This window comes from Poromitra crassiceps, assembly GCF_964638095.1.
Source record: "Poromitra crassiceps genome assembly, chromosome: 2".
Classification (NCBI taxonomy): domain Eukaryota; kingdom Metazoa; phylum Chordata; class Actinopteri; order Beryciformes; family Melamphaidae; genus Poromitra; species Poromitra crassiceps.
In genome coordinates this window covers 22927443-22949650 of record NC_139624.1, presented here as the reverse complement: position 1 = coordinate 22949650, position 22208 = coordinate 22927443, and the positions used below count along the sequence as shown (strand labels likewise).

General features: G+C 44.4%; 1 protein-coding gene across 1 annotated transcript; it reads left to right on the top strand.

Annotated features, from left to right (window-relative positions):
• Positions 1–480: 480 nt before the first annotated feature.
• On the top strand, positions 481–17748 carry parp12b (poly (ADP-ribose) polymerase family, member 12b; the record flags this gene model as incomplete). The annotated part of the gene is made up of 8 exons (XM_083656425.1): positions 481–800; positions 3565–3700; positions 5978–6236; positions 7575–7682; positions 8562–8688; positions 9264–9432; positions 12457–12577; positions 15646–17748. The coding sequence occupies 8 exons, from the start codon at positions 481–483 to the stop codon at positions 15789–15791; spliced, it is 1386 nt and encodes a 461-aa protein (XP_083512551.1). The 3' UTR covers positions 15792–17748.
• Between the last annotated feature and the right edge of the window lie 4460 nt (positions 17749–22208).

Sequence of the window (22208 nt, the reverse complement as noted above, 5' to 3'; positions counted from 1 at the left end):
CCACTGAGCGAGCACTACTGCCACCTTCTGGATTTAATTAACTCCTACAATGTTATTTCGAAACCCACGTAGGTTACGCCAAAGCCACGCCCTGTGCCCGCCTACGCAGCAGTCAAGCGCCGGGATTGGCCAGGAGCAAGTCTTTTGTCTTCTTTTGACAGCTCGAATCTCCCACAGCACAAACACTGCACGGCACGCAGCCCAGCTACAGAGAGCCCAACATGAGCATGAGCGCCTGGCCAATCCCGGCGCTTGACTGCTGCGTAGGCGGGCACAGGGCGTGGTTTTGGCGTAACCTACGTGGGTTTCGAAATAACGCACAAAGCACGCTTTTATCTCTGCTTTTACTCTGAAAAGGCCAGACCGGAAGCTTCATTGTTGTTCTCGCTAGCGGAAGCTAGGTGGCTGGCTGGGCGGGACGCAAAACCAACCAAAATAAATCTGATTCCACTTCTCTTTAATGTGTCTTTAGCTGCCAACATGTCCAGCTATGCCAGAGTGATTCACTATGCTACGAGTGTTCTGTGCAGCAACAAGGGCGCCATGGTGCTGCTGCAGCTCCACAAAAAGGTCTTCCAGCGCTTCGACATCACCGAGGAGGACTTCTGGTACATCGTGAAGAAATGCCCCCGCTTCGTGGTGGTGGGGACCTGGACCAGGGATGGCACCGACTGCACTGTGGTCGCTAAAACATCCCTCAGACTCTGCAAGGATTACACCAAACAGCACTGCGAAGACTGCCAGGATCTACACCTGTGCAAGTATTTTGTTTATGGAAACTGTCGCTTTGGAAAAGGCAGGTAAGCTACGGTGTCGAGGAGTGTATTTTTGCCCCCATTAAGGCCTATGTAGAGTCTTAAACCTATTAATGAGTGCGTTTACGTGCACACAATAAAGTGATAACTGGGAATAATCCGTTTATTGGTGTGCATGTAAACGCACTCATTGATAACGTAGTTATTTGCCAAAGTAAGAAGCTGACGTTTACCATAAGCTAGTTATAGGCTCCCCATTGTTGACTACCAATTGTTGCATTGAATGGGACTTTGGCTGTAACAGTGATTCTCAACCTTTTCACATCAAGGACCCAAAGCTAATTTGGTCCATTTGATGACATTTTGTGTCTCAGACCCAAATATGAAAATCTGCCCAGAATTCCATGACTATCTGTATTGTAGGGAGAGAGATAACAGTGAAACTATGACCAAACTTCTTGTCAATTAAATAATGGTGAAGTTGAATCATTAATCAATTTGCCTGGGACATCCTGAAGGACACCTGGCGGTCCCCGGACATCTTTTTATATTAACACAAACACTACAATAATTAATACAGAGGGGAAAGTCCACATCAAAATTGAACACCGTGGCAGAGAAGAAAAGGAAACTAATAGATCTACATGGCACCAATGAATATGATGGACGAATTCCATAGAATTTATGGAGATTAATTGCATACGTTTTCATAGCTTTCTTGTTATTTGACATTTGAATTGAACCTTTGCTGTTTGCTTTACTTAAACACAAGACATAATAGAGACTTACTTTATAAGAATGCTTACATTTATGTACAGAATTATATCACTTAACATAGTTTCCCTTCTTTTGTTTGCCAAAATCTGTGAACCTGGATCTGGTATGTTCAGGTTCACAATAGGGAAATAAACAGAGAAAAATCCTTGTAAACATAATCACATATTGGCCATATATAGTCTACCCCGACGCCTCAAGAGCCGCTCTAGCTAGCGACAGACCCTAGAGCCCATGGGCTAAGCCTCCTTGCTCGTGTCCACCTCCCATGCCAGAGGTTCCGAGTTCGATCCCCAGCTGCAGTGCAATGCGGATTACAGTGGTGGCATGTGACTCGATAGGGTTGTGCGATGTCACCTAAATAACCATCGCGATGGTTCCACAGTGAAACATCGCGATGGACGATGGCATTGTCGTTGATGGGGCGTGGGGTTAATTCATGATTTATGAAGTCCATGCGGTGCCGTTTGGCTGCGCCACTGCAATGTACGTTCACGTTTACAACAGGACAGCTGAGCTCTACATGAGAGACCAGCGGGCTTGGATAGGCTACTACTACAGCACAGAGCCAGGCGATTCAAACAGTAGGCTATCACTACCAGCAATATTGAAAGGCGCAAAACAATCAAACGTTAACATTACAGATCGTGACCAACAACGTGTGTGTGTTTAATTTAACTAGCTGGCAGAAAAGGGGCAGAATTACTGTTAGCTAACGTTAGATTTGTGTGGGCTCAGTTTTGAACCTAACATTAGGTTACGTTAAGGAGAGATAGAAACACAGCAGCAGGCAGCCTACACAGTATGTAATGGAGAGAGTTCCTGGAAACAGGCGAGTTGAATTCATAGTTGAAGACTTGTAACATTACCGTACTCACATTGGGTTGAAAACAGGAAAGAACGTGACGTTTCTTCTTTCTTAACATTTTCACAACACAACCGAGTCCGACTTCTGCTTATCTTATCTTCCTCTCCGCTTTACCGCTTCTCTGAACTGGGGATAAGGTACGCTTTGCCGCTTGTTTAATGCTACCTGTGCATCCCCTGTGTGTCGCGGTTGAGTGGAGTTAGACTTTTTTATTATTAAATCTGCCAAATTTTAATTCGAACAGATAATCACGATGGTCCGATGTAGAAGGGTCAGAGGTCGATGGGGGTCGGCCCATCGACGATGGTCGATGCCATCGTCCATGGTGCCAACCCTAGTTGTGACAGATAACACTGCACAGCTAAACTGTCAGCCTTCGAAGTCATGTTGAAATCCAGGAAGCTGTGCAGGCGCTTGCCACAAAAGTAGCCAACCAGCGATGGCCATGCGACGCCAAACCTCCAGGATCTGACCAATCAGCGCAGGAGATGACAATGTCAATGAAACGGTCCTAGAGGAGAAAGATAGTTCACTCCACATGAAAGTGCACTGGACCAAACAGTGGGGGGTTCACAAAGACAGGAAGGATGAATGTGTATACAAAAATAGTCATATACTGCAAGAAATGGCGATAGCCATAACAATATAGACGGTTTTAACTTGACAACATAAACATTCTAAATTGAACCCCAGCTCACTTCCTGTTGCAGTGTTTGCTAGTGCATTTGGACGGGGATGACAGGACTGCTGCGACACGACTGACCATTCCGTGAAAACCGTCTATATCAAATGTATTTTTCAGTCTATGGTCTCCCTGAAAGTGGCTAGCTGATTGTTGGTCACGGAACCAGATCAGCATCTTCATTGCGGTACCATGTTTTATCGCCCCTTTTCACAGCAACCATTTTGAGGTGGTAAAACAGGTGTAACCGATACCATTAATGATGCTTCCATTCCATTTAGGTGTGCCAGGGCCATCATTAATGTTATGGGTTACACCTGCTTTACTTCCTGCTTTACCACCTCAAAACAGTTGCTGTGAAAGGGGCCTGTTACAGTGTGGGTATGCTTGGTCTAGGCCGGGGCAGATTCAGGAGATATGACTGAGATGTTTTTGCTGGCTTCTGTATTGTTTTGTCTCTAAGACACAACTTTGATGTGTTGCAGGAAACCATGCAAGTTCTCCCATGATATCCGATCAGAGCATAACTACCCCCTGCTGAGAGAGTGCACCCTCCACGAGCTGAACGAGGACGACTTGTTTCTCCTGCTGCTTCAGAATGACCCCTCCCTGCTCCCTGAGGTAACACACACACACACACACACACACACACACACAAACAATCTGTACTTCACCTACCTACCAAACATTGCCTTTGCTACAAGGTTGCCAGTTGTTTCCTTTGCCCTATGCTGGTCAGATCAATGCAGTCTCACAGCATATTGTCCACAGCACAAAAATAGAATATTTTCACAATAACGGCTCAGAAATTTTTACAGATTGTAATGTTCTTTGTAGTTTTCACAATAAAGGCTGTAAATGTTACATGGCAACACTTTTTACATTTAGACTGCAAACGTTTAATGTCAACATAAATTTGAACTTTAATATGAAAACGATTATTGATTCCTATTGATTCCTTATTGATTATTGATGCCCATTCCTAGTGTGTGTGCCCTCTCTTCTCCTGCACTGCCAAGTAGCCTATTACTTAATTCTTTCATCACCGAAAGACAAAACTCCTTTTCCTCATCGCTCCAGAAGTGAGACTTGGCTGAAGCCACGCCTGCGCAGGTAGTCTGCTGCAGTTAGAAACCAGGATAAGATGTATGCATGTAACAGTATCCCGGTTTCTTTCGGAGTACTCCAGCTAGTAGGGCTGTGGTGATTCACTTATCTCCCGATTCGATACTATCACGATTCTTGGGTGCCGATTCGATTTATATTGCGATTCTTAAGTATTGCGATTCTACGATTATTGCGATTCGATATTCCGATTTATTACGATTTTTGTTTATTTTTTTCTTTTCTTTTTTCAGTTTGTTTGCTTTTTTACACTAGATTAGAACATGGAAGTTGAATCATACACTAGAGACTGTATATTATATCATGAGTAGGGCTGGGCGATATAGTTAAAAACAGGGGCGGACTGGGATCATAATTCAGGCCGGGCATTAGATACCAAGCAGGCCAGGCCGATATGGGCCGACGCGCGTGAAATTTGGGCCGTTTGAAGCCCAATTTGGGCCGTTTGAAGCCAGATTTGGGCCGTTTGAAGTCCAATTTTACAATGAGATGCACCCACTTTAACCCTGAAGTGTAATTATTACTTCAGACTTACTAATAAAGTAATAAAACCACTAGTAAACCAGTAGGCGGCGTCTGGCCTGCTGTTCAGTGAGTGGCCTGACTGCAAGCACCCAATTTTTTTTTTTTTTTTTTTTTTTTTTTTTTTGCGATTATCGATTCTGGAATAAAAGATCGATTCAAAAAATCGTGACATTAAAAATCGCGATACTTAGGTGAATCATCGATTTTTTTCCCCCACCCCTACCAGCTAGCATAATCGGGTTTCTCAAAACCGGGATAAGGGCTTATCCAGGTTTCTGAAATCAGGATGTTTGCATGCACAAACACAAAAACGGGATACCCCGGCATATAAACGCAGTCAATGGTACAATTTCAGAGCCCTTATTGTGGAACTACGTTTTGCGCTGTAGACAAACGTCACTATTAAACAATTTCCCGTGAGACTGGTTTGGTCAGATAATAATGTGTCTACACCTCCTTCCCCCCTACTATTTCACATGCTCTATTTTCCATCCAGTGTGACCTCCTTTTTAAATGTGGAACATTTTTGCGTTACAGGTGTTTCTGCAGATTTGTGTGGCTCTTCTCTCTGCCAGTGTATCAGTGCTCTAAGTTTGCCGTTAAGGCCGTTGGAGAACGTGACACGTAGCACTGTTTGCTTTCCTTTTTCCTTTTTCCGGAGAAGGGACGAACCAGAGTAGCTTACATCCTGCCTAGGCAGCACCAATGAGGCGAGAATCCTGCTCTCTGATTGGATGGTGCATTTGCAAAACCGAAGAGCAGTTTCTGGAAAGACGATACAAAAGATGTGAGGGCAAGATGTGCGACTTTTGAGAGTAATGCAATAACGGGGGGAAAGGTCCAAAGACGATCGCTAAAAATAGTTCAGCGAGAAAACAGTAGAGCCCCGATGCGGTGAAGAGCAAGCGGATGAAGAGAAGCCTCGAAGGAACCTGAGGGAGAACCCTGTATTTTTAACAAACAAGAAAACAAAAACAAAAAATAAAAATAAAAACAACAATAAAAAATAAAAACAAAAAAGGAAAAGAAAAAGAAAAGAAAATGTAAAAAAAAAAAAAAAAAATCCAGTTGATGTGCGTTTGACCTGAGGGAGGTGTCCGTTTCCGCAGAGGTAAAGTAGAACACTTTGGTGTGTGAGGTTTGATTGTTTTTCCGTGTTGATTCAGCCCATCCCTCTGGTTGCCAGCGTGTGTCTCCCTCTCTGCCACACCTGCCGTCTTCACCGTGCGTCCTGTGCTCCTCGTACAGGTGTGCGCTCACTACAACAAGGGCGTGGGGCCGCACGGCGCCTGCACCTTCCAGGACAAGTGCACCAAGGTGCACATGTGCGCGCACTACGTCCAGGGAGACTGCGTGTTCGGCCACAAGTGCAAGAGGCAGCACGTCATCGAGCAGCGCATGCTGGAGGAGAGGGGCCTCAGCGGGGACATCATCCACGACCTGCCCTACATTTACCAGAACATGCACCTCCTCCACGGTGCCACACCCCTCGCCTACTCCCCCACAGGTGAGCCTGACGCTACGGCTGGCTGGGCGATATGGACAAAATCCAATTTCACCATATTTGACCAAATACCTCAATGTCGATATTGCGACAATATTGAAGGCATGACTACTGGTATTGGTGCTTTCACAAAATATTTACACAATGAGATTTTTTTATAAAAAATAATCATCAGTAACGAGGATATACTAAGTGGGTAAAGGCAAACAATAGAACAGCTAGAACATTCTGGTAAGTTACATCACTTTACTGCAATGCAGCTTTTAAAACCAGGAAAACAAAACTGTATGTAAATGGTAAATGGCCTGCATTTATATAGCGCTTTTATCCAAAGCGCTTTACAGTCGGTAGGTACATTCACCCATTCACACGCTGATGCCGGCAGGCTACCACGCAGGGTGTTGGCACACCAACGGGAGCAATTTGGGGTTCAGTGTCTTGCCCAAGGACACTTCGACATGCAGACTGGAGGAGCCGGGAATCGAACCACCGACCTCTTTTATCCAAAGCGATTAGTGGACGACCCGCTCTACCTCCTGAGCTACAGCCGCCCCTTATCGCCCACTTATCACGATAATGATATACTATCGATATATTGACCAGCCACTAAGCCCTAAACAAGGGCTTGTAAGCAGAAGTCACCTCATTCCAGTTCCTGTCACTTTAGCTAAGCGTGATGGACTGTCTTGTCTGTTGTCTGTTGTCTGTTCTCTTTGTTGTCATTTCCTTCTCTGGTGTTCATACCCGTTAAGAACACATGAAGAAAAAGCTGAATATGAGCTAGAGCTGCAACAATCAGTCTATTAATTGATTAGTCAATCGTCAGAAAATTAATCGGCAACTGTATTTTTTTATAAATGATTAATAGTTTAGACTAATTTTTAAGAAGAAAATACTAAAATTCTCTCATTCCAGCGTGAATATTTTTTGGTTTCTTTAGTTTTCTATGACAGTAAACTGATTATCTTTGGGTTGTGGACTGTTGGCCAGGACAAAAGAAGACATTGAGGATGTCATCTTGGGCTTTGGCGGAAAAAGCGATCGTCATTTTTCACCATTTTGTGGCATTTTATAGACCCAACGACCCATCGATTGGCCGAGAAAATAATCAACAGATGAATCGTTAATGAAAATAATCATTTAGTTGCAGCCCTAATATGAGCCTCAGTGCAGTTTGTCCTCGCTTCATTTTGTTATGCTCCGCCTCCCCTGCATGTTATCACATGTTATCACATGTTATCCATGTTATGCTCGGCCTCCCCTGCATGTTATCACATGTTATCCCGTCCAAACATGCTTGGTGTAAAAGTAATCAAATAGTGATGATTTTGTCTGTCTCAGTGTGCATGTCGGAGAATATGCCCGAGCCACTCTTCAAGCCCGCCAGCCAGACCGACAAGAGGAATGAGATCTGTCTTCATTTCATCCGCAGTAGCTGCCGATTCCAAGGTGAGCTCAGCTGCAGGGCTTCTGTTAGCAAGCCAAAAGCCAATGGCCAGATTGGCCACATTTTTAATCCTTCAAATTTTTGGCTGGGGTGGTTAATAACACATTTTTCTGCAGTGTGACAAACTCAAAACACATTCATCTTTGTTTTCCAGGGACTTTAACGTGCAATAAACTGGTGATAACCAGCTCCTTAGTCTTCATGATTTAAATCAGGGGTTCCCAAACTTTTCCGTCCCAAGTACCACTACGTACCAAACCAAATTTCCCAGGGACCACTTCCACTGCGTATACCAACCCCGACCCCCCAACCCCATTTGCTGATTTAACCATGCAATGAGCAGTAGAAAGGCTAAATAATATAAAGCTACTAGCTGGTTCAAAATGGACACACACACAAACACCTGCCAACATTAGGCTGTGAAAAAGCGGACACCTTTGAAAGTGTTTTCTTTTCCCTCGCCAAAATTTGGAGTGTTATTTAGCTACCTTCCTGACAAACTAGCATGACATGGTTGGTACAAATCGACTCCTTATGTCTTCTAGTTTCATATGATACCAGAAACTGCACTCTGGCTTTAAAACTGAGCCTGCTGCAGCCTCTGAAAGTAAATGTTCAAAATTGTGATGTTTCCCAAATATCACGATATTTCAGAAAATCGGCCAAATCTGGCAACTGCTCAGGGTTAATGTGTATGTAGAAACTGTTGTATGTAAAAAAAAAAAAAAGAATTGTGTTTGTTTTTTTGCAATTCTCTGGCGGACCACCAGGCGGTGGTCCGTGGACCACAGTTTGGGAACCAATGATTTAAATGATGCTGTGTTTTATGTGACGTTTTGCTTTGAATGTAGCGGTAGTTCAGATCCTTGTTTCCTCTGTAGCCAAGTGCATCCGTGTGCACTTCAACCTTCCCTACAAATGGGAGGTGTTCGATGGCGACACCTGGCGGGATCTGAGGCACATGGAGGAGATTGAGCGGGCCTTCTGCGACCCACGTCAAACCCACAGGTGAGACTTGGCTTCTCACCGCCCTCAGTTCTGGACGCTCATCTGCTGCCGAGGAGGGAAACGGTTGTTTGTTCTTCTCTCAGGGTTCCCACGGCCATGGAAAACCTGGAATAGTCATGGAATATCAAAATCTTGTTTTCCAGGCCTGGAAAAGTCATGGGATTAGTAATTTCCTTTAAAGTTTTGGAAAAGTCATTGGATTTTGTTGTGTTAATGAAATTTTAGAGCTTCTTCTTGTACACAGTATTTTATATTATTATTTGTATGGAAAATATATACTCCCCGCCCCCCCCCCCCCCCCATTAGCTTCCATGGAATGTGACTGAGTGACTCCAAATCAATGCCAGAAATTACTCAAAAAATAGGACATATTTATGTAAAATTCACATTTTACTTTAATAGCTTCCATGTAACATCCAATATAAAGAGGTGTGCCTGTGTCCAGTGTAGTAATAATTTTTAATTTTCTGGTATCGATTCAGAGTCGCTGCCTCACATTACATGTCTCCTTGAAAGGTTTTGAAAATTGTATCCATGAAAATGTGTGGGGACCCTGTTCTCTGTGGCGTTTGCAGCCCGGGCGCGCGGCCCGTGGACTTCCTGTCCATGACCCGCGAGGCGGACCCCGTTCGCCGTCTCTCCACAGTGTCTTCGGTCACCAAGCCGCCCCACTACATCCTGACAACGCAGTGGCTGTGGTTCTACAAGGGTGACCACGAGAACTGGATCGAGTACGGACAGCCTGTGAGTGACTTCTTTTACTTAGTTATTTTATTTTGTGTTGTATTCATGGTATGTTTCCATGGTTTATGAACCACATGTGTGTATGCAGGGTTGCTTGCCAATGCATCTGGAAAGTGCTTGAATTTAAAAAGAAAAAAATCAAGTACTTGAAAGCCTTGGATTTATAAAGAGGTCCTTAAAATTGCTCTTATTTACGGGGGGTACGGTGGTGCAGTGGTAAGCGCTGTCGCCTCACATCTCGAAGGTCCTGGGTTCGATTCTCACCTGGGATGCTGTAAACGCTGAAGGAATGCGTGCCCGTCCGCATGTCCTCGAGTGCCCACCGCCCGGGTGGGGTCGTCAAAAGGGCCTTTCTGTGTGGAGTTTGCATGTTCTCCCCGTGCCTCCCGGGGGTTTCCTTCATATAGGAACCCCCTACACCAAAACATGCAATATCCTGGTTGCTAATGTGGTTCCTCCTCTGGTCGTTAAGGGCGCCTGTTCGGAGGGAGGGGAACTGGTTGGAATAGCATGAACCTCCCACGTGCTATGTCCTACCGGTGAAGCTTCCTCTGTCAGGTGAAAAGAAGCGGCTGGCTAACTGCCCATGTCTCGGAGGAAGCATGGAGCCAGTTTCGGCTCTCCCCAGATCGGCAGAGGGTGGAGTAGCAACCAGGATAATTAAAAGTAAATTAGCACTAAGGGGGATAAAAATGGGATAAAAAATCGGGGTGGGGGGGGTGCTCTTATTTTGGCATATTTCCAAAATAATATTTGACCAGGGGTGGAACTAGGGGTGCTTATGGGGCTGCCGCATCCCCTCTGGTCGGGAAGCTGTAACTGCACAGCTATGCCATGGTAGTGCCACATGCTTCAGTGCTCAAATGAGAGCAAGAGAGGATGGACGTTAACTCCGTGGCTGCATACAGTACATAACGTTACCCTGACAACACTTATCAAAATGTTTATTTAAACGCTGGTGTGTTGAAAACGTACGAGGAAACATGACGTTCAACCCGGAGTAAAATAGATGATAGAAAAGGGGGTGATTGACAGGTCGCCTGTCCAGTGATCGCGCAGCTTGCCGATCACGGACCAATAGCAGGCGGAGCTGCGGCTCTGGGGAACTCCCATCTCACGTGAGGTGCGGAAGGACTCAACCCATTCCCTCCCACTCTGCTGATGAAAAATCAAGATGGGGACGGCCAACGTTTGAACTCCGCCAGGTAGAAGAAATGTAATGGGGTAGCTACGCCCATATGATTTATGTCTATGGGTTAAACACACCCCTGTTACCCATGCATTCGAGGAGAGCTGCGTTTGTCCGCATCTATTTCATGCACCTCGCTAAGTGTTTAGACGGATTTCTTGTGTTTCAAGCGAACGTTGCCGTACTTGTGTTAAGGAAACAACATCGATTCTACTGAGGAAATGTTATAAAAGACACTTTTCAGCGCTACTTCTCTCCCACCATGTCTCTGTGTTGTGTTGTCTCTGTGTTGTGTTGTCTCTGTTGAGTTGTCGTGTTGTCTCTGTGTTGTGTTGTGTTGTCTCTGTGTTGTGTTGTCTCTGTTGTGTTGTCGTGTTGTCTCTGTGTTGTGTTGTGTTGTCTCTGTGTTGTGTTGTCTCTGTGTTGTGTTGTCTCTGTGTTGACATGTTGACATGTCTCTGAGCACTCGCTCTAAAGAGTCAGTCCCCGCCTCCATGCAAACATAATATGCAGGCGCTCGCTCGAGACAGACACAGATCTTTATTTCTCCTGGATGGAATGGCGAAATCAAACGTCTTCTCAATCTTATTACAAATTCAAACGATGCCACCACTAAAGATAAAGTGTGTGCATCTAGGGGACTATAGTGGAGAAAACAAAACAAATGAAAAATCTGAGATGGAGAGGTTGTTGTGGAGACAAGTTTACTGTGTTGTAGTCTAAAATGTTCTACAACTGGTATGAAATAGTTATTCGAATGAATACTAAAATCATGAATGTTGCGCAGCATTAAAGCTGTGTTAACTGCTGTGTTCATAGCAAAGAGGGTGAGAGAGGGCATGATGATGGCAGGGAGAGCAGGTGGGGACAGTGAGTGAGAAAAGGTGCAAATGTTGATGGTTAAGACTGAATAATGACATCACAACAGTCTAATCCTAACGTTAATTTAGAATGACATATTCCTCTATTTATCTGGCATCAAACGGACAAAATGTTTAGCCGGCAACCGAAGGTCCCTTCCTTGCAGCACCCCCTACCTAAAAAACACTCCCACGTCCCTGCTTTTCACCGTTGATATTCTAATCTGCTGGACTACTATACCATACCAGCCAAAAACGGACCCCTGGAAGCGTGTCACTATCTGAGCTGCCCTGACAACTGTTTGATTTGCTCAATCTTCCTGGTTGAATCTGCATGCAAACGTCAGGTGTGAAGGGGGTCATAAACGGCATCTTTCAAAAGCGGATGAGGTTGTAATGGCTGTCTCGTGTCTCTATGCAAACATGTTTGTTTTATTCAAGAATAGCGCCGCTAATCAATTTGACTAACTCAGAATGATACACTAAGAGCGAACACATTTCACTTCCTGTACGTTCTGCACAATAAAAGCATACCGTTCGTTTGTTCGAGGAAAGCTTTTAATATGGAGCTGCAACAGGAAATGGGGTTATATCCAGGTAATGTCCAACAGGTGTTCGGGGTGCACAGTGGGAATGATATATTCTCCATATTACGGTGTGGCCACACTTGCACGATGTTGGAAGCAGGCTGTCGCTGCTGCCCATTCACTTTGTATTGGATCGCGTAGCCAGGTATCCCAGCATGCTTTGTAAGGCATCGAGTGGCGGATGGCAGCGATGAGAGGAGGGGCCATTTTGAAATTGACAAATTGAAGACGGAAATACAGCAAGACAGCTAATCAAACTGCAAGCACCAAGCGATCAGCAGGCAACAGCAGGCATACCATCAAAAGGATTTAGAATGTGATATTAAACTATAAAATAGTTGCATATTGGGGCCTCACACTCAAATAAGCTCTCAATTTCTATCATCAGGATGATAAGCAACGCACAACATCGATGGCGTCCCAGGACCTGGAGGAGGCCTACATGATGGACAGATCGGCTGAAGTGGAAATCGTCAAGGGCCACCGCCAGTACTATCTCAGCTTCTACGGTAACGCTCTCCAGAGACCAGACCCTCCTTCACCCCTCTGCTGTCTGCACAGCCATTCTTCACAGAGTCCTCTCCTGTTTTATTTACACACATGTACCAACAGAGTCCTCTCCTCTGTTTTATTTACACACATGTACCAACAGAGTCCTCTCCTCTGTTTTATTTACACACATGTACCAACAGAGTCCTCTCCTCTGTTTTATTTACACACATGTACCAACAGAGTCCTCTCCTCTGTTTTATTTACAGACATGTACCAACAAAGTTCTCTCCTCTGTTTTATTTACACACATGTACCAACAGAGTCCTCTCCTGTTTTATTTACACACATGTACCAACAGAGTCCTCTCCTGTTTTATTTACACACATGTACCAACAGAGTCCTCTCCTGTTTTATTTACAGACATGTACCAACAGAGTCCTCTCCTGTTTTATTTACACACATGTACCAACAGAGTCCTCTCCTCTGTTTTATTTCCACACATGTACCAACAGAGTCCTCTCCTGTTTTATTTACACACATGTACCAACAGAGTCCTCTCCTGTTTTATTTACACACATGTACCAACAGAGTCCTCTCCTGTTTTATTTACACACATGTACCAACAGAGTCCTCTCCTGTTTTATTTACACACATGTACCAACAGAGTCCTCTCCTGTTTTATTTACACACATGTACCAACAGAGTCCTCTCCTCTGTTTTATTTACAGACATGTACCAACAGAGTCCTCTCCTCTGTTTTATTTCCACACATGTACCAACAGAGTCCTCTCCTGTTTTATTTACAGACATGTACCAACAGAGTCCTCTCCTGTTTTATTTACAGACATGTACCAACAGAGTCCTCTCCTCTGTTTTATTTCCACACATGTACCAACAGAGTCCTCTCCTGTTTTATTTACAGACATGTACCAACAGAGTCCTCTCCTCTGTTTTATTTACACACATGTACCAACAGAGTCCTCTCCTGTTTTATTTACAGACATGTACCAACAGAGTTCTCTCCTGTTTTATTTACACACATGTACCAACAGAGTCCTCTCCTGTTTTATTTACACACATGTACCAACAGAGTCCTCTCCTGTTTTATTTACACACATGTACCAACAGAGTCCTCTCCTCTGTTTTATTTACAGACATGTACCAACAGAGTTCTCTCCTGTTTTATTTACACACATGTACCAACAGAGTCCTCTCCTGTTTTATTTACACACATGTACCAACAGAGTCCTCTCCTGTTTTATTTACACACATGTACCAACAGAGTCCTCTCCTCTGTTTTATTTACACACATGTACCAACAGAGTCCTCTCCTCTGTTTTATTTACACACATGTACCAACAGAGTCCTCTCCTGTTTTATTTACACACATGTACCAACAGAGTCCTCTCCTCTGTTTTATTTACAGACATGTACCAACAGAGTCCTCTCCTCTGTTTTATTTCCACACATGTACCAACAGAGTCCTCTCCTGTTTTATTTACAGACATGTACCAACAGAGTCCTCTCCTCTGTTTTATTTACACACATGTACCAACAGAGTCCTCTCCTGTTTTATTTACACACATGTACCAACAGAGTCCTCTCCTCTGTTTTATTTACAGACATGTACCAACAGAGTCCTCTCCTGTTTTATTTACAGACATGTACCAACAGAGTCCTCTCCTCTGTTTTATTTACACACATGTACCAACAGAGTCCTCTCCTCTGTTTTATTTACAGACATGTACCAACAGAGTCCTCTCCTCTGTTTTATTTACACACATGTACCAACAGAGTCCTCTCCTGTTTTATTTACAGACATGTACCAACAGAGTCCTCTCCTCTGTTTTATTTACACACATGTACCAACAGAGTCCTCTCCTCTGTTTTATTTACAGACATGTACCAACAGAGTCCTCTCCTCTGTTTTATTTACACACATGTACCAACAGAGTCCTCTCCTCTGTTTTATTTACAGACATGTACCAACAGACTCCTCTCCTCTGTTTTATTTACACACATGTACCAACAGAGTCCTCTCAGTTTTATTTACAGACATGTACCAACAGAGTCCTCTCCTCTGTTTTATTTACACACATGTACCAACAGAGTCCTCTCCTCTGTTTTATTTACACACATGTACCAACAGAGTCCTCTCCTCTGTTTTATTTACACACATGTACCAACAGAGTCCTCTCTGTTTTATTTACACACATGTACCAACAGAGTCCTCTCCTGTTTTATTTACACACATGTACCAACAGTGTCCTCTCCTCTGTTTTATTTACAGACATGTACCAACAGAGTCCTCTCCTCTGTTTTATTTACACACATGTACCAACAGAGTCCTCTCCTCTGTTTTATTTACACACATGTACCAACAGAGTCCTCTCTGTTTTATTTACACACATGTACCAACAGAGTCCTCTCCTCTGTTTTATTTACAGACATGTACCAACAGAGTCCTCTCCTCTGTTTTATTTACAGACATGTACCAACAGTGTCCTGTCCTCTGTTTTATTTACAGACATGTACCAACAGAGTCCTCTCCTCTGTTTTATTTACAGACATGTACCAACAGTGTCCTGTCCTCTGTTTTATTTACAGACATGTACCAACAGAGTCCTCTCCTGTTTTATTTACACACATGTACCAACAGAGTCCTCTCCTCTGTTTTATTTACACACATGTACCAACAGAGTCCTCTCCTCTGTTTTATTTACACACATGTACCAACAGAGTCCTCTCCTCTGTTTTATTTACAGACATGTACCAACAGAGTCCTCTCCTCTGTTTTATTTACAGACATGTACCAACAGTGTCCTCTCCTCTGTTTTATTTACAGACATGTACCAACAGAGTCCTCTCCTCTGTTTTATTTACAGACATGTACCAACAGTGTCCTCTCCTCTGTTTTATTTACAGACATGTACCAACAGAGTCCTCTCCTCTGTTTTATTTACACACATGTACCAACAGAGTCCTCTCCTCTGTTTTATTTACACACATGTACCAACAGAGTCCTCTCCTCTGTTTTATTTACACACATGTACCAACAGAGTCCTCTCCTCTGTTTTATTTACAGACATGTACCAGCGGAACCCTAAACACAACACCAAGAGGAAGGTGCGGCGCCGACCGCGCTTCTTCTCCATCAGCGAGGTGGAGAAGCAGGTGGCTCGGTCGAGAGAGAGAGAGACCTGGTCCCGTCCGAATGAACGAGTGCCTTAAACGCAGCCGGAAACAAGTTTTCTCTTTGTGCCACTCCACACGTTTTCACAGTATCAATAGACTAGATATCAATAATAGACTTGTCTAGCTAGTTTCTGACTCTTAGGCTACTGTATTCATGTTTCTGACTTGGATGGATCTGTTACATTTGGAGCATCTAACACAGGGGTGTAAAACATAGGGCCCGGGGGCCCAGAACCGCCCCACCCAAGCGTCCAATCTGGCCCACAGGATGACTTTGAAAAGTGTGAAAATTGCACTGAGAAGTCCTTCAATCCAATTTTTCAAGCTCAGGATTTGACACTTAAAATTGATCCTACCAGGTTTCATGAGCAAGTTACAATATTAACTCATTGAGTGCCAGCCACTTTTGGAGAACGGACGCTCCCAGTGCCAGAGTTTCAGAGCGTTTTCAGTGATTTCTCGAGGCCCACAGAATATTGTGTGATATTACTATGTAAACACGAACACGCACAAAGAACGAGGAGACTATTGTATCATCAGCAAAAAAAAGTTTATTGATACCATTTTCCGTTCTTTAGTTATGAGCCGGAGAAGATAGGTTGTTTTCAGCAAAAACAGGCGTTTCAAATTAGAAGCTGAGATATTCAGCCTTTTGTGAAATGAAGCATTTCAAGCACATTCACTGACTCTGAAGCTAATATTTTCTGACCTGAAACATCTGAACAGTAATTTCCTTCAATAAACAGCACCCACACACCCCTCAACTCCAAACTCCTCCTCCGTGGGAGTGGCTCTGCTCGCTCTGCTGGCTACTGCGTGTGTCGGGCGAGTCTCTGCTGCCTGCTATGGCAGGCTCTGCTGCCTTACGGATCCACGTTCGGATGGCGGCCGCTCGTCGGGGGAGTCTGGATCGGGCTCGCGTTCGTCTGCGTTTCTGGGGTTTCGGTTGTGAGCTGGGATGAAGCTGCGTCCGATTATAGGCTTTCTGCTGCGCGTTTCAAAGTGCGCTGCACCCAGTCTATTTTCGGAGCGCTCAGCCTTGTGCACCGGCTCCCAGTGCGACACTGAAAAGCCAAACCATTCTCATGAGAATGGTTTGGCTTTGGTTTTATTTTCTGGCGGCTAATCGTGTGGAGAAACTATGCAGCAGAGACAGAGGGGCTCATTTGTGGGAGCGGATTGACTGCTGTTCGCAGCTAACGTTGGCTCCAGGCAGCCAGAGCAATCTGTGCCGCTCTGGCTCATGCATCGGTTTCTCTTTCATCACGGGGCTTTTTCTGCTTTTTTCCCTCAACTTTCTCTAATCTGGAGAGCACTGTCGCCACCTAATGGGTCCATAAAATAGGTTATACACCTTCAATAGCTACAATATTTTTACAGGAGATGCACGAGGCTTTGATCCACGTCCCACCGTCAAAAAACGCATTTGACGACTTTAGTCGTTTTTGGCACTCTACGTTACTATTCGAATTGACGACTATACTCGTCCTTGGCACTCAATGAGTTAAGTAGCCTATTATTCATATTTTCTGTATGCATCACTAAATGATCAACTATTTTGATTATACCCAATTGAATATAGAGATGAATTGTCATTGTAATGCAGTTACAGACAGTAGATTTGATATGATAGGCCTTTAGTAGATGAGATAAACCTATGTGAAAACATGTTCTCTGTATGCCTCATTCTTTACACTAAAAGAAAGGGGACATTTTGGAGGTGTTGTTATTGTGCATTGATTCTCTTTGTCTGGCCCACTTGAGACCAAACTGGGGTACCATGTGGCCCATGAACTAAAATGAGCTCGACACCCCTGAAACAGCTTGGTAATGTACCGACAGTGGTAGGATGGATGAACACTTTTATGATTTTGTTTTGTAAGTTCTGAAGAAGAAATGCAAAGAAAACCTGTCTGTAATTGTCATGTCTCCTGACAGTATACAACAATATAGGCTATATATGTGTGTGTAAATGATTGTAGCCTATTCAAGAAATGCAAACTTTTCCCAAAAACCACTTGTTTTGTGTTTGGCTGATTTTTGATTCCAGTTCTCCCCTCTTGTCAACACTACATTATTAGAGTTTAATTTCCCCACTCTGCCAATTCAGTATCCATCTAAGCTGGCAATTGATTTTGAAAGAGGAATTTCAGGGTTAGAAATCGATTTCCGACCTAAATGATCATCTCGAGACACTGTGGATGAAATCAATAAAGAAAACAAGATGTCGTTTGAATTGTAGATTTGATCAACTGATCGGCAGCGGGCGGTCGGTACGGTACGGTACCGGGCCTGGTACGGACGAGACGTGCCTTGAATGTGACTGATTCAAACCAGCAGCGCTGGGGGCTTGACAACACGTTACAGGGGGGTGGGTCATTCATTTTGGTGACGTTTGCTGGCTCAACGCATGAAGGTGTGCATTGCAGCCCTCCTGTGCGTGCACCATATCTCTGTAACGGGTCTATGCAGTCAGTCAGACAGAGGACAGCCTGTTTGTGTTATATGCCAGCAGCGGAACGTTTGGTTTTGCAGCCTGGAGATTTCTCCTTTTCCGTGCAGGGAGCGCGCAGCGGCGGCGGCGGGAGAGGCGTGACGCGCCCGTACCGCATCTCCAGGATGGCAGGTAGGTCTCACCACCGGACTGCATGGGAGATCAAATAGCCTACTCAAACCTCAGAGACTACTGGTGGTAGCCTACTGATTGCACCGTTAGTGCGAACCATTTTTTCCACCGCAACGCTTCTCTTATTTTATTCGATTTACGCGTTATTGCAGGCCGAGTGTAGCTCGTTTGTGGCTGGTGCGGTGCCTATTAATACAAATGCTAAATGCATGGGAGGCTACGGAGGTGGGTCTGACACCATGCTTGCCGTTTTCATCGTTAACGTTGCGATAAAGGCGGGGTGAGTTGGTAATGCGTCTGTTCCACCGTGGGAAATCCGCGCCTCCGTTAATTATAAGGGTTAGGGTTGAATTAGAATTTGTGTCATGACCGACATTATCACGTTAAACAACCGCTACCGGGCTGTAGCCTCGTTGGGAGCCGCAGCTCTATGCATCAGATACAGGTTTGTGATGGGAAACGGCCTATGTGAGATAGCCTACTGTAGATTGGCAGTCAGATAGGCTGTGTATGGGCTACTATCATGGCTATAATGGGGTCAGTCAGCCAGCGATTAGTGCTAGAGGACCGTGTCAGGCCAGCGGAGATATGTCTGAGTGGCCTGTCTGCACTGCACTACGCAAAAACACTTATATCCCCATAATAACCCTTATATCCCCATAATAACCCTACTATATGGGAGTTACACTGCGTCTGCGGTAGTTCTATTGACTTTACTGTTTTATCATACGTGAGCTAGCATCCTTTCTACCTCCTGCAGCATCACCTAGCAGCGGTTCTCAAAGTGGAGTCCGGGTCCCTCAGGAGACTTTTTAGTGGGCTCCAAGGGTCATATTGCAAAATAATAAATAGCGTTGTTTAATTTCACAGTACACCCTATTTAATTGACTATAAATGATCTCACTTGACTTATAGGACCTATAGACAAGTCAACTGAGATCAATTAAATCGGTGTAGGCTACTGTAGGCCTATATAGGAACGACTCCTGTAGCCATTGGTTTACCCTCACCGTGATTACCCACATAGCCTACTAGCCTCTTCTGGGGTATTTAAACAGCTAAAATCTGCCTTGAATCTGTAGGCTATCTGTACCTGGCTACCTGTATAGAGACTGCTGCTGCCTGCCTGCTGTTAGAGTAAAATTAAACTTGGCGACATAATATTCAACAGGTATTTTTTGTGCTTTTTTTTTTTAATCCATGCAGGGCCTCCTGAGCGGCCCACAGCGCGCTGTGGCGGGCGCAGAGCGGCACATTGAGGAGGGATGGAACCTGTGTTCCCGGCGGGCGCAGGCACGAGGATGTACCCCACAATTCCCGCGTACCTGCGCACATTTGGCGCGCTGCTGGTCGCGGGCACCTTGGTTTCTATGGTCACCTCAAGCGCACCTGTTGCAGGTAAGTCGTCATAGCACCAGTTTTTAAAGACAGTAGGTTATAGCCTCCGCATTCGCAGGCGTCATTCACAAAGTTGGCATGCACTGCAGCCTCTCCTCTCCCCAGAGGCTTTGCATAGGCTATATATAGTCCACTTCCCTGGCTGATTCAACTCTGCTCACCTGTGTGCTCCTACCATGGATGTGGCTCCTACACTCTGGAGCTCTCCTAGCCTGGGTAAACCCAGCCTCCACGTGACCTCTGACTGATAGCACTTACCGTAGATAGAGGTCACGTGGTCGGAGGCTGGGTTTACCCAGGCTAGAGCTCTCCATGGTGCTGAGCCCGTGTTGAGTCATTTTGGCCACTGATTAGCCATTTCTGCAATGTTGCCTGTTTGTTGGCCCTAATTACCTAATAAAAGATCTGGCTCCATTAGGTTAGCCTAGGTAAACCCAGCCCCCACGTGACCTGCTCTCTCAGTTCCCAGTCACATAGTGACTGAGAACAGGTCTGAGAGCAGGTCACGTGGGGGATGGGTTTACCCAGGCTACCATTAGGTCACCTGCAAGGGTGTTCTTTGTTTACTTCCTGGCAGATTCAGCATGATTGCATGTAAATGGCATAGCTGTGGCCGAACACAATTTCTGATCACATGGTCAGACACGTTGCATTCTTATTATAGGATGAGTCACTGTTGACCAACATGAGGCTTACTGATATTTTTGGATTGAAACTGCTGATAGCCGATATTTTATGCAAATATAACCCTAACCTTTTTTTCCCCCACTATTTTTTTTTTATTCTGTCTGGTAGCTTAGCAGCTCCTTAAGGCAGGGTTTATTGAGGTTTTTACAGACTGGTTATCAGAGGTTGAACCTCTGTCATTGGTGGGCAATAAAATGCCAACAGTGACCCAATATCAGCAAATCTAAATATCAATCTGTCTAACCCAGGGCCAAGGGTGTCCAAACTTTTTTGAATGGGGGCCAGATTAGATGATGTGAAAATACCGTGGGGCCAGCTGCTTCTCGCATCATATGGGTTATAAAATAATAATAATAATAATAATCACATACAATACAGTTGTACTCTAAGGATTTTGTTTGCCATCTGAAAACAGTTTGGCCTGCATTGTTATTGTCATCGTTAGGTGACCGGAAAAAATGCAAAGTTAATTTGCTTGCCACATAGTATATTTAGACTTTGGACATGCCTGGACTAACCCAAGCATCAATAGGGTATGGTGAGGTGGACATGCCTGGTCTAACCCAAGCATCAATAGGGTATGGTGAGGTGGACATGCCTGGTCTAACCCAAGCATCAATAGGGTATGGTCATTGTGAGGTGGAAACTGGACGTCCCTTTACAACAAGAGTGAGTCCAAATTTGATCCTGTCATTTTGATCAAATATAGACAGCAACGACCAAGCAAATCCAGTTCTATAAAGGGCCAAAATGACTCAAATGACCTGTTAAAACCAGAGTAAAGAACCAATAAGTGCTTTTATAGATGTGGAACATTGTATTCATTTTGTAAGTTTTTTTTTATATATAACACCATGCTCAAATGGTTCCTTTACGGTGCTATAGAAAACCTTTCTAAAATGGCTCTTCAACCCAAGGACCCGGGTTCGAGCCCGGCAAGTATCCACCTCACTGAAGTGTCCTTGAACAAGACACTATATATATGCCCACCAGTATGTAATTATACATCCCTATCTTGAATCAGGAGCGCGGTCTAGCAATTTGAGAGCATGATTTATAGATTTCACGTTCAGATTTTGTAAGTAACCCCGCCCTTGGACTCACATAGCCCCCTTGTGTGATTAGATTTGCTCTGCTTGTCCTCAAACTGTATGCACACACTCAAAACGATTATGTTTTTTGCACAGATTTCATGTGCTCGCACTCAAATAGCGCCTGCTCGCGCTTACATTTGCTCTGCTTGTGCTCAAACTGTTAACCTGACGCTGCCAGATGGACGGTTTAGCTTCACATTACGTTTCACTACGTCGAGAGAATCTCTTTTGATCTCGCAAGGTTATCCATCTTGCAAGCAAGGTTATCAAACTGTATGCACACACTCAAAACTAGTATGGTTGGACAGATTTCATGCGCTCGCACTCAAATAGCGCCTGCTCGCGCTCACATTTGCTATGCTTGTGCTCAAACTGTGCAGTCAAACTGCTTCTGTGAGCTCTTGAAACTTCTGCTCTTGGATTTCTTCTCTGCGCTTGGATTCTTTTGTGCAAAATAGAGATGAAACAATATGAAAATTTCATATCACGATTATACTCGCGTCATATGAATATAATTTGAAGTCGATTCAACTTAAAAGATCCCCACCAAACATGTTTTCAGGTGACCATAAATAATCAGTGAAAGCTGGGAGAGCACGAGACGAGAGAGACAATGTTACAAAAAAATTAAAAGCGTTAAAAAATAAA